At 51.6% G+C, this 18,322-nt stretch overlaps 2 protein-coding genes across 2 annotated transcripts in view; one reads left to right on the top strand and one right to left on the bottom strand.

Annotated features, from left to right (window-relative positions):
- The window catches only part of LOC127653362 (G-protein coupled receptor family C group 5 member B-like), a 108,034-nt gene that overhangs the window by 4,679 nt on the left and 85,033 nt on the right, over positions 1 to 18,322 (bottom strand). The gene's annotated exons all lie outside the window — the stretch shown is intronic.
- The window catches only part of iqck (IQ motif containing K), a 68,394-nt gene that overhangs the window by 42,459 nt on the left and 7,613 nt on the right, over positions 1 to 18,322 (top strand). The window contains exon 8 of the mRNA XM_052140039.1: positions 11,583 to 11,697. Coding sequence (XP_051995999.1) covers positions 11,583 to 11,697 — 115 coding nt within the window. The remainder of the gene's footprint in view (positions 1 to 11,582; positions 11,698 to 18,322) is intronic.

Raw genomic sequence — 18,322 nt, 5'->3', positions numbered from 1 at the left:
TGCATTGCGATGCACTGCATCCTCAATTTTCAATTTTACATCAAAGTGATGCGTGCGCACGCATGTGTGTCAATTTTGTTTTAAAGAAATGTTCATTTAAAAGCAGGGCATCAACCGTCGCCGAGTCTGCTGTTGAAGACGATCATCCATTTATAATCACGCGTAACAACACAGAATAATTGTAATTTGACCATCGGGTGTGGATACTTAAATCAGAGAACATTATTGGGGCGGGTGGATGATTTGTTTTTGGCTGCGGATTCGGGTGACGTTGGAGCTCATCTTACTCTAAAGCAGTCAGACTCTGCAGGCGTTAACAGCTACGGTGAAAACGGCTAACGTGGTTTATCAAGTTAGTGGAATTACCTCCTGCATATTCTATTTGTGCGTGACATGAGCGCACAGCGCGTGTCTTCTCCAGGTCGTGCTTACCAGGTTGTTTTTTTACGAACAGACACCACTTTAGAGCGTAGAGATGCCTGGTAGAGGGGGCTCTGGCTTGATTGATTGTATCTATTACGGTCGGTGGTAGGCCGGCTAGATCTTCCGCATCCCGTCCAAGGGCCGGACGTGGAGGTTCCAGAGGTCTGGGTGCAGGTGCCAGAGCGTGCCCCGTCCCTGAGAAAGAAGGTCCTTCCTCAGGGGAATTCGCCAGGGAGGGGCTGTCGTGAGGAGCGTGAGGTCCGAAAACCAAGTCCGGGTGGGCCAGTAAGGGGCTACCAGAATGACTTGCTCCTCGTCCTCCCTGACCTTGCATAGCACCTGTGCAAGAAGGCTCACTGGGGGAAATGCGTACTTGCGCAGCCCCGCCGGCCAGCTGTGTGCCAACGCGTCTGCCCCGAGGGGAGCCTCTGTCCGGGCATACCAGAGCGGGCAGTGGGAGGTTTCTTGGGAGGCAAACGGGTCTACCTGAGCCTTGCCGAACCGGTCCCAAATCAGCTGGACCGACTGGGGGTGGAGCCTCCACTCTCCGCCAGGCAAGCTTTGTCTTGACAGCGCGTCCGCTATCACATTGAGGTTGCCGGGGATGTGAGTGGCGCGCAGTGACTTGAGTCGCTGCTGACTCCAAAGGAGGAGACGACGGGCGAGCTGTGACATGTGGAGAGAGCGTACTCCGCCTTGGCAGTTTATGTAGGCTACGACCGTGGTGCTGTCTGTCCTGACTAGGACGTGTTTGTTCCGAATTAACGGGAGAAACTTCTGCAGGGCCAGAAAAACAGCCAGCAGCTCTAGGCAGTTGATGTGCCAGCGCAGCAGGCCTCAGTTCCACCGGCCTGTGGCTGCGCGCCCGTTGCATACGGCGCCCCAACCCAATTTGGAGGCGTCGGTTGTGACCAGAACGCGTAGGGACACCTGCTGCAAGGGTACTCCTGCCCTTAGAAAGCAGAGGTCTGTCCAGGGTTTGAAGGTTTGGCGGCAGGCAGAGGTAACTTTTACGTTGTGCGTGCCGTGGCGCCATGCTTGTCTCGGGACTCGAGTCCGGAGCCAGTGCTGAAGTGGTCTCATATGCATCAACCCCAGCGGCGCGGCCGCCGCGGAGGATGCCATATGCCCCGGGAGCTGTTGGAAACGTTTTAGCGGGACCACGGCGCCTGGCCTGAAGGAAGCGAGGCATTTCAGCACTGACTGAGCACACTTGTTGGAGAGACGTGCTGTCATTGGGCCTGAGTCTAACTCCAGACCGAGAAAAGAGATGCTCTGGACCGGGGAGAGCTTGCTCTTTTCCCAGTTGACCTGAAGCCCCAAACGGCTGAGGTGGCTGAGCACCTGGTCTCTGTGTGCACATAGTAACTCTCGGGAGTGGGCCAGTATGAGCCAGTCGTTGAGGTAATTGAGTATGCGTATGCCGGCTTCTCGGAGCGGGGCAAGAGCTGCCTCTGCGACTTTCGTGAAGACGCGAGGGGACAGAGACAGGCCGAAGGGGAGGACTTTGTACTGATACACCTGGCCGTCGAACGCGAACCTTAGGAAGGGTCGATGTCGAGGGCGAATTGAGACATGGAAGTACGCGTCCTTCAGGTCTACCGCTGCGAACCAATCTAGATGCCGGACGCCAGATAGAATTTGTTTCTGGGTGAGCATTTTGAACGGGAGTTTGGACAAGGTCCGATTGAAAACTCGCAGGTCCAAGATCGGTCGTAAGCCGCCGCCTTTCTTGGGTACAACGAAGTAAGGGCTGTAGAAACCCTTCTTCGTTTCGGTTGGAGGGACAGGCTCTATCGCGTCCTTTAATAGAAGTGAGGCGATTTCTTCGCACAGGGAATGGGCATGTTGGCCGTGTACTGCGGAAAAATGTACGCCCACGAAGGGGGCAGACGGGGCATGGGCCGTGGCGGCAGGCTTGCGGCGAGGCATGATGTGAGAGATGGCCTCCGTCTGCTTCTTTACCATGGAGAACTGCTGGGCAAAGTCCTCGACGGTGTCGCCGAAGAGGCCGAACTGGGAGACAGGGGCGTTGTGGAAGCGAGTCTTGTCGGCTTCACGCATCTCGACCATGTTCAGCCACAGTTGACATTCCTGGACCACTAGCGTGGCCATCGCCTGCCCGAGCGCTTGCGCTATGACCTTCGTCGCTCTCAGGGCGAGGTCGGTCGCTGAGCGCAGTTCCTGCAGCGTTTTGGGATCAGGGCCACCCCGTGCATGTCGCGTAGTGCCTTGGCTTGGTGGACCCACAGGAGAGCCATGGCATGCAGGGCGGAAGCGGCGCGTCCGGTGGCGCTATAGGCCTTCGCTGTCAGCGAGGAGGTTGCTCTACAGGTCCGGGACAGGAGTACGGGGTGACCTCGCGAGGTGGTAGGGGTTCCGGGGCATAGATGGATCGCAATTGCCCTATCCACCTGGGGAATCGCCTCGTACCCATGGCGCGCTCCGCCATCGAGGGTGGCGAGGGCGGACGAGCCTGTGGCGGTGTGACGAGTGGAGAGGGGTGCTCTCCACGAAGACGTCAGCTTGTCATGCACTTCTGGGAAAAACGGGACCGGGGGGGGCGAGGCTGTGAACGACACCCAGACCCCAGGAACCAGTCATCCAGCCGTGATGGTTGTGGGGAGGATGGAGGGTTCCAATCCAAGCCCACGCTGTTGGCTGCCCGGGAATGGCTGTTGCTCTCTGAAGCGGAGAGCACTCTACCGCATCCAGGAACTACACAGGTGCGGAAAGGCATCTTTAAAAAGATGCGTCCTGAAAAGGACATTCAACGCCGCTGTGTATTGCTCTTTTAGTGAAAATGTACTCTTTTAGAGAAATCACTCTTTTAAATAACTCTTTAGAGTTTGTTTTCTGCGCTACCGAAGCGCCCAGGGGCAAATTGCACTGCCGTGCAAAGGAGAAATAGCCGCTGTAATGTGCCGTCAATCCAACAGCGTGCAGAGCGTCAGAGGAATACAGGAACAGGTGTGACTCGTAGCAAACAGCATGCATAACCATCGCCTCCGAAGAAAATTTCTGAAAATTTCCTTTATACCCGTATGTCCGGGGGCGGGGTATGCAAATACTATCTGCCAACTTCTCATTGGCCTTTTCTCATAGATCAGAGGCATATTCGGCACTCAAGAGAGACCCCTAGTGTCGCTTCTCCGACACAACGTCGAGAGAGGGACAGATGGGGAATGGGAGGATGTCTTGCAAGATCAATGAATAAAGTTCAATTGGTTCAAAATGCAGCAGCCAGAGTGCTAACAAGAACCAAGAAATAATATCATATTAGCCCCATTTTATCATCGTTACATTGGCTAACTGTTAAATATCGTATTAATTTTAAAATTCTAGCTCCGCAGTACTTAAGTGACCTTCTACCACGCTATATTCCATCACGGTCATTACGATCGCAAAATTGTGGCCTGTTAATAGTTCCTAGAATATCAAAATTCACAAAAGGAGGTAGATCCTTTTCATATTGGGCTCCTAAACTATGGAATAGTCTCCCTAACTCTGTTCGAGATGCAGACACACTCCGTCAGTTTAAGACTAAATACTCATCTATATAGCCAGGCATACACCTAATTTATCCTCCAACCCACAATTAGGCTGCTTTAGTTTAGTCTGCCGGAACCAGAAACTTGATCTTGATCTATAACTCTGCAATAAATTGAATGGCATCTATGCTTTTATATTATATTATTCATATTTTCATATTATTTTATTTGTTTCCCTGTCTCAACCTCGGGACTCCTATCCTGAGGTCACCAGAACCGGCTGGATCCAGCTCCATTCCTGCTTGGTGTCGGACTCCACTGCTACGTGTCACTGTGTGATGATGACTAAATGCAGCCGGTACCAGCCAAACATCACTTCAGTCTATTATGATGGAATACAGAGGATGAACTGATGCCAACTCCAACCATAAGACATGGGATATTTCATATGCCATTGTCTGAACCTTGGATTTAGGATGGACCTCACGAACCTCACCGAAATTACCGGCCAGTTTGAACTGCGATGCACCTCACTGATCTCTGCCAGCATCCGTCTATTGATGGACTACACTCTTATAATGGAATGCATAGACTATCAATTGCCAACAAAAGCCTTCATCAGCCAAATAACAAGGACAATTGCATCTATGTGAACTTCTGCAGTTAATCCAGGATGGACTTCAAAGACATTAGTCATTTATCTTACAGTTCATACAAAATCTATGTTTAAACACTGACTCTTAACACTTACTTAGTTTAATCATTTTAAACCATGACTTGAACTATACATAAGTAATATTTACATTATATTCATGATGTTAGTCAGAGGGGAACTGGCCCCCCACAATGAGTCTGGTTTCTCCCAAGGTTATTTTTCTCCATTAATCAACATCTTATGGAGTTTTGTGTTCCTTGCCACAGCCACCTTCAGCTTGCTCACTAGGGTTATTAATACAATTATTATTTAATTACTTATTTTTAAACATGATTAACAATTGTATTTTATCTAATAACACAATGATGAATCATAGACATAATAGACATTACAGTTTTATTGTCTGTTAATGCTGATCTTCTGTAAAGCTGCTTTGAAATGATGTGTGTTGGGAAAGGCGCTATACAAATAAAATTGACTTGACTTGACTTTACTTATGTACCCCAAAAGTGTCGAAAACCTTCAAAAGAAGAAGAAACAAAATAAGAATAATCCTTAGAAGAACAATAGGCCCTCGCACTTTCAGTGCTTGGGCCCTAATAATAATAAAAATAATCCTAAATAAACAATAGAGACTAATAGGCCCGAATAATCCTTAGAAGAACAATAGGGCCTCCGTGCTTTCAGGGCATGGGCCCTAATAATAATAATAATAATCCTTAGAAGAACAACAGAACAACTAATAATAATAATAATCCTTAGAAGAACAACAGCTTCATAGCGGACCCGCAATCACGTTCGGAGCGCCTGACGACGATGAGATTTCGATCGCGGCATCGGAGAGCGGGTTTGTCATGTCTGACAATGAAGACTCGGCTGAGCTCCCACCCTCGGGTGCGGCGGCTCAGTCGCAGGCTGACACGGAGCTGACAGCCATGCTTGCCCGGGCAGCCGCGAGTGTCGGGCTGGAGTTGAACCCTCCCCCCCCCGAACCCTCGCGGCTCGATGATTGGTTCCTGGGGCCGGACCCGGCGCGGAGCTACCCGCAGAACGGTGACAACCCCCGCCTCACGGCCGGCCGCCAAGAACCCTAGGAAGGCTTCAAAGCACCCCTGAGATGGGCAGCCCTGGGACTCAGGAAACTGCACTTCGGGAGCTGGTAAGCAGACCACTCCCTCCCCCGCCGGAGGGGCGGGTGGAGAATCCTTATTTCCTTTTGAAATTTATTTTGCCGCACGCCCAACGGGCTGCGGTACCCACATTTTCAAAAAAAGAGCAATTTCCACAGCCCCGGGCTCCACTTCCGGTCTCTCCGGCCGTCGTTATCACGACTGCCGGCCACCAGCTCTCTTTGGCAGGTACAGCGCCCTAGAACTGGGTCTTCCGCTTCCACGCGCCCAGCCGTGGCACAACCCCGCCCCCGAGCCGACGGTCTCCGCGGGCCACGAGGAGCCAGGTAAGTGCTTCGATGTCCCTAGACTCAGCACCCCGGGCTCCGCCCCGTCGCGAGGCCCCGCCTGCCGGTATGTCCGATGCTATAGTCCCCTTGGTCCCTCTCGCTCGGAGTTTGGGGGCGTGGCTCGTGCTCCCCAACCCGTCGCGTTGGTTGATCAGGACCGTCCGACTCGGCTATGCGATTCAGTTCCCAGGCGCCCGCCCAGGTTCAACGCGTCCGCCCCACCACGGTGAGAGGCGAGAACGCCGCTGCCTTGCGTGCGGAAATCGCCTCCCTCCTACAGAAGGGCGCGATAGAGCCTGTCCCTCCAGCTGAGATGAAGAAGGGGTTTTACAGCCCCTACTTCATCGTACCCAAAAAAAGGCGGCGGATTGTGGCCTATCCTCGACCTGCAAGTTCTGAACCGGGCTCTGCACAGACTCCCGTTCAAGATGCTCAAGCAGAGACACATTCTAGCGAGTGTCCGGCATCTGGATTGGTTCGCGGCGGTAGACCTGAAGGACGCGTACTTTCATGTCTCGATCCTTCCTCGGCACAGACCCTTTCTCCGGTTTGCCTTCGAGGGTCAGGCATATCAGTACAAAGTCCTCCCCTTCGGCCTGTCCCTGTCCCCTCGCGCCTTCACGAAGGTCGCAGAGGCAGCCCTTGCCCCATTGAGGGAAGCAGGTGTCCGCATCCTCAACTATCTCGACGACTGGCTAATCTTAGCTCACTCGCGAGACATGTTGTGTGCTCACAGGGACTTGGTGCTCAGGCACCTCAGCCACTTGGGGCTTCGGGTCAACTGGGAAAAGAGCAAGCTCGTCCCGGTTCAGAGCATCTCTTTTCTCGGTATGGAGTTGGACTTGGTCTCAATGTTGGCGCGTCTCACCAGCGAGCTCGCACAGTCAGTGCTGAGCTGTCTGCGTACGTTCAGACAGAACACGTTGGTCCCACTGAAATCCTTTCAGAGGCTCCTGGGGCATATGGCATCATCAGCCACGGTTACACCACTTGATTTGATGCATATGAGACCACTCCAGCACTGGCTGCAGACCCGATTCGAGAGACGAGCATGGTGTCCTTGTCACGCAGACGTGTTGCCGCTCTCTCAGCCCCTGGTCAGACCTAGCGTTCTTACGGGCAGGAGTTCCCCAAGGCCAGGTCTCCAGGCATGTCGTGGTTACGACAGATGCCTCCCAACGGGGCTGGGGTGCCGTGTGCAGTGGGCACTCAGTCGCCGGCCCTTGGACGGGCCCGCGACTGTATTGGCACATCAACTGCCTCGAGTTGCTGGCAGTACTACTTGCCCTGAGGAGGCTTTTGCCGTTGATCCGGGGCAAGCACGTGTTGCTCCGGGTGGACAACGCTCCGGCGTATATCAACCGCCAAGGTGGTCTACGCTCTCGCCGCTTGTCACAACTTGCCCGCCGTCTCCTCCTTTGAAGTCAGCACTGACTCAAGTCGCTGCGGTCTACTCACATCCCAGGTTACCTCAACAGCACAGCGGACGCGCTGTCGCGGCAGGTTACATCCAGGGGAGAGTGGAGGCTCCACCCCCAGGTGGTTCAGCTGATCTGGAGTCGATTCGGCCAAGCGCAGGTAGACCTGTTCGCTTCCCACGGAATCCTCCCATTGCCCACTCTGGTACTCTCTGGCCGAGGCCCCCCTCGGCACAGATGCCTTGGCACATAGCTGGCCCCGGGGCTTTGCAAGTATGCGTTTCCCCCAGTGAGCCTACTTGCACAGACGTTGTGCAAAGTCAGGGAGGACAGGGAGCAGGTCCTCTTAGTGGCCCCTTATTGGCCCTCCCGGATCTGGTTCTCGGACCTCACGCTCCTCGCGACAGCACCCCCCCTGGCGAATTCCCCTGAGGAAGGACCTTCTTTCTCAGGGTCAGGGCACCATCTGGCACCCGCGACCAGACCTCTGGAATCTCCATGTCTGGCCCTTGGACGGGACGCGGTAGACTTAGGTGGCCTACCACCCGCGGTGGTAGACACGATCACTCAGGCGAGAGCCCCCTCAACGAGGGAAGCACGATTTGATCATCAGGTTCCTGAGGGGCGCGAGGAGGTTAAACCCCCCCAGGCCGCGCCTTGTTCCCTCGTGGGACCTCTCCGTGGTCCTTCGGGGCATTCGGAGAGCTCCCTTTGAGCCCCTTGAGTCAGCAGAGCTAAAGGCGCTCTCTCTGAAGACCGCCCTCCTGACGGCGCTCACCTCCATCAAGAGGGTAGGGGACCTGCAGGCATTCTCTGTTAGCGATCTGTGCCTAGAGTTCGGTCCGGCTTACTCTCACGTCATCCTGAGACCCCGACCGGGCTATGTGCCCAAGGTTACCACAACCCCCTTTAGGGATCAAGTGGTGAACCTGCAAGCGCTGCCCCTGGAGGAGGCAGACCCAACCTTTACATTGCTGTGTCCGGTGCGTGCTCTTCGCATCTACTTGGACCGCACGCAGAGCTTTAGATGCTCCGAGCAGCTGTTTGTTTGCTTTGGCGGACAGCGGAAGGGAAGTGCTGTCTCCAAACAGAGGATCGCCCACTGGGTCGTCGATGCCATCACGATGGCATACCACGGCCAGCACGTGCCGCCCCCTGCTGGCCTACGAGCCCATTCTACCAGGGGCATTGCGGCTTCATGGGCGTTGTCCCATGGCGCCTCTCTAGCAGACATATGTAGAGCCGCAGGTTGCTAACACCTTTGCTAGGTTCTATAACCTCAGGGTTGAGCCAGTTTCGTCCCGTGTGTTATCAGGTGTCACAAACAGGTAAGTTCGGGTCAGCTGGCTGGGTGTATCGCTTGTGCATAGCGCCTTTCCCCTCCCTTGAGGTGAAGACGTGCACGCTTTTCCCCAGTTGCGTTCGCAGGAAGTGTGAACCCTGGATGTTCTTCCTCCCTAGCCTAGCGGCCGTTGAGTCTTCAGAGAGGCTCACTGCTGCCCAGGTACGGACGTCACTAGGCCCCCGTACTGAGGTAAGTGCTCCACATGTGCTGGTTGCCCCCTTCGGCAACCCCGTGTGATGTATATCCCGCAAAATGGTTTCCCTACCGGCAAACCGCGTCTTCCGTGAACAGAGGGTCCTCTGCCCTGGGTCGGCGTGTTTGTAGTAACCCCTCCCCACCTTGGACCATTTATATTTGGCCCCCAGCCGAACGATTGCGTTCCTTTTACAAAAAATAGAGAGAAGGCCCCGGCTGGGCCAGCCAGTCCTTATACTTCTGAGCAGTTAGCTGTTCCCCCTAGATGCAGGGGACCGCTTCATGCCTGCCAGTGTGTTGGGGGTAGTTATGCGACGGCTTGCTGCGCTGGCTACGAGGCACACAGAGGTTTGCCCGTCTGCACCGCTTGTCTGCGTAACTCAGTTCAGCTCTGTGGCATTTTCCATGGGACCCCTAGTGTCAACTCAGCGACACAACGTCGACTGAGTGACAGACGGGGAACGTCTCGGTTACTGACGTAACCTCCGTTCCCTGATGGAGGGAACGAGACGTTGTGTTCCCGCTAGCCACAATACTGAACCATCCGCTGAAAGCGCCGGGTCTTTGGCTCGGCTCCTCAGTGCGATACCTGATGTCTATTTGCAGCATCACTCCTTTTATACCCGTATGTCCGGGGGAGTGGCATGCAAATTCCACACGCCAATTCTCATTGGCCTTTTCTCAAAATCAGAGATGGCCATGCTCTGCACGTGCTCCATCAGGGAACGGAGGTTACGTCAGTAACCGAGACGTTTCCGTGCCAGAGGAAAAATCATTGCGGCATAGGCAATGACAATCGCAGATTACATATTGATTTTAATCATCATTTTTCCTGATTGTCAATGACGGATCACTTTCTTTATGCACTTGCTTCTGTAAAAAGTATCACTCTTTAGTCTGATGCGTAAAAAAAACAACTTAGTTTTATTCAGTTTTCTAGAGATATGGAATTACTCCTTTTCAGTTTTTATTGAATAGTTTTTTTGAGGAAGTTTTACATGTTTAAAAGTAACTTAAATCTACAAATTTGCTATGGTTGTTTCAAAGATGGTTTTAATACTATTTTGAGTCTCTAAAAATAAATATAAGACGTTCTCTCTCTCTCTGTGTGTGTGTGTTCTGCATTGTGAGTGTATAATTGTCACCCCATAATTTCTGAGTTTGTGTGATTAGCATTGTGACTGATATATTGTTTTGTTTTTTGACCATTGTAAAAAAATGCTCTCCCAGTTTATTTTTGTGTGTGTGTGTGTGTGAGTGTGTTTGTGTGTGAGTGGGTGTGTATGTTGTGCATTAAGGATGTTTTAGAGTCTCACTCTGTAATTTCTGTCTGGTTTTTTTCTGCATTGCGGTTGATTTATAGATTGTATTTGATCGATCAAAGAAAATTGCTGTTTTTTGGTCCTTTAAAACTGACTGAATACCATAGGAGGGGTTAAATCAGATGAAAATATTAGTTTAAATGAGTCTACTCCACCAGGTTATTGTTATAAAATGAGCCTCACCTGAAAGGTTGTGGAGGAGGTGTTGCTACAACTTACAGTGATTTTCTTGGCGTTACTCAGAGGTCTGGGTAAAAGTTAAATTCTTCTGAAGTGATAGTGTTAATGTGACATTGTCTGATATAGGAAAAATCTTTGTCGTCTTTTGCTCTTGCTATGGTTTACAGAGACCATGGCCCTATACAGACTTAGAGACCTTAGAGAATCTGCAGATTTTCTGTCAGATATAGTGTTATTTAAGTGTTAGTCACCAACATTCACATAGCTAATGAAAATTATACATCGGGACTAACATTTATCAATATTCTGAACTCTGTTTGGGTCAGACAAAATGTGACAGGACAAACTCATTGCTATAATCATATGCTAGATTTAATTATATCTAATGGAGTTAATGTTGATAATATAGCAATTCTTCCATCTCAGATCATTCCAACATTAATGGACATTGTTTGACATGAGTGCCTGCACACCACTCAGCTGGGACTATATTCACAATACAAGCATAGCCTTTCATACCTTAAAGATTTGTTCGCTCTGTAATCCTAAAACCCAAATGGAGAATTAGCATTTTCACAACATGGGTTCCCTCTGGAATGTCCTATGGGATTTTAGAACAGCGGTTTTTTAATTAGTTAGTAAAATAAGGTTTGTAGTTTGCATTACTAGTAGAGACTGTCATTTTGTTCTGCAACAGAAATGATACTTCAAATAAGTATACGTTGCTAACAAGTTAACTAGCTAAATAAGGACTACAGCTACCACAAGGATGAGTTTACATGTTTGACAAAACAGACAACCGTGTTTGTGCTTATGTAACATCTTCCTAGCAACTTACATTGAAATAAAAAACAGTCTTCAACCTCTTGTACCTTATTGCTTTTATGAAATGCTTACAAAATATTAAGAACAACATTTTTCATGAAAACATAATTTTTAAAGTACATTCATGGAATGCAGAAGGTATACTGTAGTCACTGACATGTAAACTAAGGTTAATAGTTAGTCTCTATGGGTGTTGTGCAGTGATATACACAGTAGCTGGTGAACAGGTGTCACAGCGAGCATTAACTTGTCAGCATGTGTGTGTTCAGGTGCGTGTGCGTCCAGATGTGCAGGAGTTGAGACAGTGGCAGAGAGAACTAAGAGAGGAGAATGGCGACATCAACAAAACAGTGAAAGAGTTTTGGGCACGTCAAGAGAACCAAGGTTAGAAACACATAATCTCTGAGTAGCTCTGAAAATTCTGCTATTCAAACACACACACACACACACACACGAGATTGGGACAGCCTCATACTTAGAGATTTGTGTTATAAGATCTTTGTTTAGATTTAGAGTTATCCTACTGTACCTTCTGAAAATGTATTGACCAAAACTTCTTTCAGTATGATAGAAATGGCAGTAATGGTAGACAGTGTCTTAGAGCAAGAAAAATGGCTCTTGAATTCAGGAACATTGATATGTTCCTTCTCATATTTGTCTGACCACACCCACTGGATTCGTTGGCGGTAACAAACAGCTCCCCAGCCTAAAGTCGAGGCATCTGTCATTACCATTTTGCAGCGACAGGGGATGTTTTCCAGTTTGATCCCCTTGCTTAGGAAACTCAGCTTCCACCATAGGCATAGAATACTTTTAATATTTGTCTCTGCCTCTGTAAATACACTGCATGCCCAATTTTTAGGCAAGTGAGTATTCTGATCTTATCATTATTTCCATGCACATTTTCCAACTCCAAACCATATAAACTTGAATGCTTATTGGATACAATCATTTTCAGGTGGTATGTATTTGTGTAATGAGGGAGGGTTTGGCGAAAGTGTCATATTATATCTTATATCAAGGTGTGCATAATTATTCGGCAGCTCAGGTAAAATGGGCCAAAAAAAGAGATTTAACTGACACTGAAAAATCAAATATTGTAAAATGCCTTTCAGACAGATGCAACACTCTTGAAATAGCTAAACTATTGAGGCGGTAGCTGGTAGCTTCAAGTTTAATTCTTCTCAAGTCTTTTGCAGTTAATTTGTGCCTTTTCTTCTCCATGCATTTTTTGCGCCCCAGTTGACTATTCACAACAAAACGTTTGATTGTTGGAACCCATTATCCTCCAATGCTACCATATTCCAGAACTGCAACTTTCAGTGTCCAGATGTACAAGGTGTCAAGTGCTCAGAGACATGGCCAAGGTCAAGAAGGCTGAAACACGACCAACACTGAATATATTCACAAGTTGAAGCATCAAGATTGGGCAAAGCATTACATGAAGACAGATTTTTCAAAGTTTTTGTGGACAGATGAAATGAGATGGATTCTTGATGGACCAGATGGATGGGCCCGTGGCTGGATCACTAATGGACACAGGGCACCACTTCGAGTCAGGTGTGTACTTTCTTCAAGCAGTGGTACAGGAAGAAGTCCTCAGCATTCAAGAAGGCCATGATCTTTATGCAGGACAATGCTCCATCACATGCATCCAAGTACTCCACTGCTTGGCTAGCCAGCAAGGGCCTCAAAGATACCCAAATAATGTCTTGGCCCCTTCCTCACCTGACTTATATCCTACTGAGAACATGTGCTCAAACATGAGATTTACAGTGAGGGAAGACAATACACCTCTTTGAACAGCATTTGGGAGTCTGTGTTTGACATAAACATTAAACGATCACGAGGAAGGATTAGGCTACATCAAGATGTAGATTGGAATGCAGGTGTGAAAAACGTCATATAAAAAAAAAGTAGCCTGCTCCTCTCTCGATGTTGCTTGCATGCTTGTGATTAAATTATTACAGTGACATAATATAAGAAATATTTAAGATTCCACACAATTTGTGGCATTTACTTTAACTCATAACTCATAATCATCTTTATTAAATTCAAAAAATGCAAAATAGAAACATTTTCACAAGGGGAAAATCGTGTACATTTGCATGTATTGGGAGTGTTATCAGCACAGCCATTGGCCAGGAAAAAATAAAATGGTGCCATGTCAAAAAGGTTGCCAACCCCTGGTCTAGACTGATCACTTCATCTCTATGGCTTTTACATATGCTTTTTTAGCCTCTCTAAATCGCGTTTAAAAACTTTTTTGTTCCCCTTCTGTCGCTCTCTCCACGTTGTGTCGGAGAAGCGACACTAGGGGTCTCTCTTGAGCACCGAATATACCTCTGATCTATGAAAAAAAGCCAATGAGAAGTTGGCAGCTAGTATTTGCATACCCCGCCCCCGGACATTCACCCCGGGTACAAAGGTGAGGCAAATACTAGAGTTCATTCAGAAAATTTATTTGGAGCCGATGGTCGTGTATGCAGTCTGCTGCGAGTTACACACACACACCAAGTTCCCGTGTATTCCTCTGACGATATGCATGCTGTTGGATTTGACGGCGCATAACAGCGGCTTTCTCCTTTCCTGTGCATGGCTGTGCATTGTTGCCCCTGGGCGCTTCGACAGCGCAGATAAAACTCGAAAGAGTTTTCTTAAAAGAGTGATTTTATTTAAGAGTAATTTCCTCTAAAAGAGCAAACACAGCGAGCGTTGAACGTCCTTTCAGGACGCGTCTTTATAAAGATGCCGTTCTGCCGCTGTGTAGTTCCTGGATGCGGTAGAGTGCTCTCCGCTTCAGATGGCCACAGGTGTTGTCTCGTGTGTCTAGGTAGCGATCACACCGAGGCTGCGTTTGTGGATGGCTCATGTTCTCACCGCGAGAACATGACCATGACAACGTTGCGGTCGCGGCTCATTTTCAACCGAGAACGAGCCACTCCAGCTGCCCCTCGCATTGCTCCTTTTTCCCACGGGATTGAGGACGGTGCGAGTGGCGCTGGAAGCAATCTGGGGATGGCAGCGGGTGCGGCTCCATCGGGTACCAGAGACCCGCGGACCATCCGTTCCCCGGCACGCTCGTTGACTCCCGTCCGTGCTCGAGGCAACAGCGGCTCGCCTCACAGCCAGTCTGCCTATCCTCTAGAGCTCGAAGCTGATGAGCTCGCCGCTGCATTGGAGAGCGCGGCGTCTGACGCGGATGACTCCCCTGGGCTGCCGCCTTCAGGCCAGCACCCCCAGGCTGAGGCTGACGCTCAGATGTCCGACATGCTTTCCCGGGCTGCGTGGACTGGAACCCTCTGTCCTCCCCACAGCCATCGTGGTTGGATGACTGGTTCCTGAGGTCTGGGCGCCACTCACGGCCACGCCCCCCCAGTCCCGTTTTTCCCGGAGGTGCATGATGAGCTGACGTCGCTGTGGAGAGCGCCTTTCACCTCTTGTCACAAAGCCACTCGCTCATCCGCTCTCACTACCCTCGACGGTGGAGAGGTCCACGGATACACGGCGATTCCCCCAGTGGATAGGGCTGTTGCGCTTCACCTATGCCCCGGAAACCCTACCACCTGGCGGGGTCGCCCTGTACTCCCCTCCAAGGCCTGTAGGACAACATCCTCGCTAACAGTGAAGGCCTACAGTGCTGCCGGACAGGCCACTTCCGCCCTGCACGCCATGGCCCTCCTGCAAGTCCACCAGGCCAAGGAACTCAAAGAATTGCACGTGGGTAGCCCTGATCCCAACATGCTGCAGGAACTGCGCTCAGCGACCGACCTCGCCCTCAGAGCCACGAAGGTCACAGCGCAGTCACTCGGGCAGGCAATGGCCACCCTCGTGGTCCAGGAATGACACCTGTGGCTGAACTTGGTCAAGATGCGTGAGACCGACAAGACTCGATTTCTCGACGCCCCGGTCTTCCAGTTCGGCCTCTTCGGTGATACCATCGAGGACATTACCCAGCAGTTCTCCGCGGTGAAGAAACAGATGGAGGCGATCTCTCAGATCCTGCCCCGCCACAAACCTGCCGCCTTGGGCCATGCCCCGTCTGCTCGCTGAGGGCATCCCCCTGCAAAGAAACAACAGGCTGCTCTGCCTCAACCTGGGCACAGCTCTCAGCCCATGCGTCGAGTGCCACGCAGGAAGCAGACGCCCCCTGTCTCACGGACCCCCTCGAGGACCTGAAAGGCTCCCAGTTTCTCCTGAGACGGATGACCCAGAGCCCAAGACGTTAGCTCCGGAGATGGTAAGACCGCTCCATCCCCCGGTGGAGGGGCAGTGGTACCCAAATTCTCAATAAAAGAGCTATTTCCTTTGCCTCTGGGTCATCTGGCCTGCAAATCCCGTTCTCACGGCACTCTGCCCCAGATCTCAACAGTCCCGGCATGCTGGACGTGGCCACAGGTCCGCCTTCAGCCCGCCTTCAGCCCCCAGAGGATGCCACCATAGGACCTCCTCCTCAGTCACTAACCCGCCCCCTACCGGGTGCGCGGAGCAAGGTAAGTACTTCGAGTCTTTTCTCAGCACCAAAGCCTCAGGACGCATGCTCGCCTCCCGACGGCACATTACCTGCTCCGCCCCGCTGCGAAGCCCCGCCGGCTTTCACTTCCCAACCCGTCAAGCTAGCTGGCCCGGACCATCCAAATCGGTTACGCAATTCAGTTTGCCAGGCCCCCGCCCCCCTTCGCGGGCGTCCACTTTACAGCAGTGCACGGCGAACATGCCCAATCCCTGCACACGGAGATCGCTACTCTTCTACTCAAAGACGTGATAGAGCCCGTTCCTCCAACCGAAATGAAGAAGGGTTTCAACAGCCCTTACTTCGTTGTACCCAAGAAAGGCGGCGGCTTACGACCAATCTTGGACCTGCGAGTTTTCAACCGAGCACTGCTCAAACTCCCGTTCAAAATGCTCACGCAAAAGTGTATCTTAACATGCATCCGGCACCTAGATTGGTTTGCAGCGGTAGACCTGAAGGATGTGTACTTCCACGTCTCAATTCTGCTGCGACACCGACCCTTCTTATGGTTCGCGTTCAACGGCCAGGCGTTTCAGTACAAAGTCCTCCCCTTCAGCATGTCTCTGTCCCCTCGCATCTTCACGAAAGTCGTAGAGGCAGCTCTTGCCCCGCTCAGAAAAACCGGCATCTGCATACTCAACTACCTCGACTACTGGCTCATACTGGCCCATTCCCGAGAGTTACTATGCACTCACAGAGACCAGGTGCTCAAACACCTCAGCTGCTTGGGGCTTCAGGTCATCCGAGAAAAGAGCAAGCTCACTCCGGTTCAGAGCATCTCCTTTCTCGGCATGGAGTTAGACTCAATATCCGCACGTCTCACCAACGAGCATGCACAGTCAGTGCTGAAATGCCTCGCAAAGTTCAAGCCAGGCACAACGGTCCCACTAAAACTCTTCCAGAGGCTCCTGGGGCATATAGCATCCTCCGCCGCAGTCACGCTGCTGGGGTTGATGCATATGAGACCGCTTCAGCACTGGCTTCAGACTCGAGTCCCGAGACGAGCATGGCACCACGGCACGCACCGTGTGATAATCACCCCTGCATGCCGCCAAACACTGAAACCCTGGAAAGACCTCTGCTTTCTACAGGCAGGAGTGCCCCTGCAGCAGGTGTCCCGACGCATCCTGGTCACTACCGACGGCTCCAAATCGGGTTGGGGCGCCGTTTGCAATGGGCACGCAGCTGCGGGCCTTTGGAGAGGGACCCGCTGCGCTGGCATATCAATTGCTGAGTTGTTGACTCAGGTCACTGCGTGCCACTTACATCCCCGGCAAACTCAATGTGGTAGCGGACGCGCTGTCACGACAACGCTTGCCCAGTGGAGAGTGGTGGCTTCACCCCCAGTCCGTCCAGCTGATCTGGGAACGATTCGGCAAGGCCCAGGTAGACCTGCTTGCCTCCCGAGAGACCTCCCACTGCCCGCTCTGGTATGGCCGGACAGAGGCTTCCCTCGGGGCAGACGCGCTCCTCGCGACAGCCCCTCCCTGGCGAATTTCCCTGAGGAAGGACCTTCTTTGTCAGGGGCAGGGCACGCTCTGGCATCCGCATCCAGACCTCTGGAAACTCCATGTCTGGTCCTTGGACGGGACGCAGAAGATCTAGCTGGCCTACCACCTACTGTCGTAGACACGATCAACCAAGCCAGAGCCCCTTCCACCAGGCAGCTCTACGCCCTGAAGTGGCGCTTGTTCGCAAATTGGTGTTCTTCCCGTGCTGAAGACCCACAGAGGTGCGCAGTTAGGTCAGTACTCCTATTCCTGCAGGAGAGGTTGGAGGGGAGGCTGTCCCCGTCCACCTTGAAGGTGTATGTTGCTGCTATCGCTGCCCACCACGACGCAGTAGACGGCAAGTCCCTTGGTAAGCACAACTTAATCATCAGGTTCCTAAGAGGTGCCTGGAGGTTAAATCCCTCCAGGCCAAGCCTGTTCCCCTCCTGGGACCTCTCGGTAGTCCTCACGGGCCTCCAGAGACCTCCCTTCGAGCCGCTAGAATCAGTTGGACTCAGGGCCCTCTCTCTTAAGACTGCCCTGCTGATCGCGCTCGCCTCCATCAAGAGGGTCGGGGACCTGCAAGCGTTCTCTGTCAGCGACACTTGCCTGGAGTTTGGTCCGGCAGACACTCATGTGATCCTAAGACCGCGACCGGGCTACGTGCCCAAGGTTCCTACCACTCCCTTTAGAGACCAGGTAGTGAACCTGCAAGCTCTGAGAGCAGCTCTTTGTATGCTTTGGGGGACAGCGGAAAGGAAAACCCTGTCTCCAAACAGAGGCTTTCCCACTGGGTAGTAGATGCCATTTCATTGGCTTATCATACTCAGGCCGTGCCCCCCCCCTGCGGGTCCGAGCTCACTCGAAAAGGAGTGTTGCGTCCTCGTGGGCACTGGCCAGGGGTACCTCATCAATAAACCCTTTATTGATTGTAGTAACGACTGCGGAATTGTCGCATGACTATGATGCCTTTGAGTTTCTGGAGGGAACCCATATGATGCTGGCC

This window comes from Xyrauchen texanus, chromosome 12 (assembly GCF_025860055.1).
Source record: "Xyrauchen texanus isolate HMW12.3.18 chromosome 12, RBS_HiC_50CHRs, whole genome shotgun sequence".
Classification (NCBI taxonomy): domain Eukaryota; kingdom Metazoa; phylum Chordata; class Actinopteri; order Cypriniformes; family Catostomidae; genus Xyrauchen; species Xyrauchen texanus.
The sequence above is the reverse complement of the archived record's forward strand: the minus strand, read 5'-3'. Positions and strand labels throughout refer to the sequence as shown.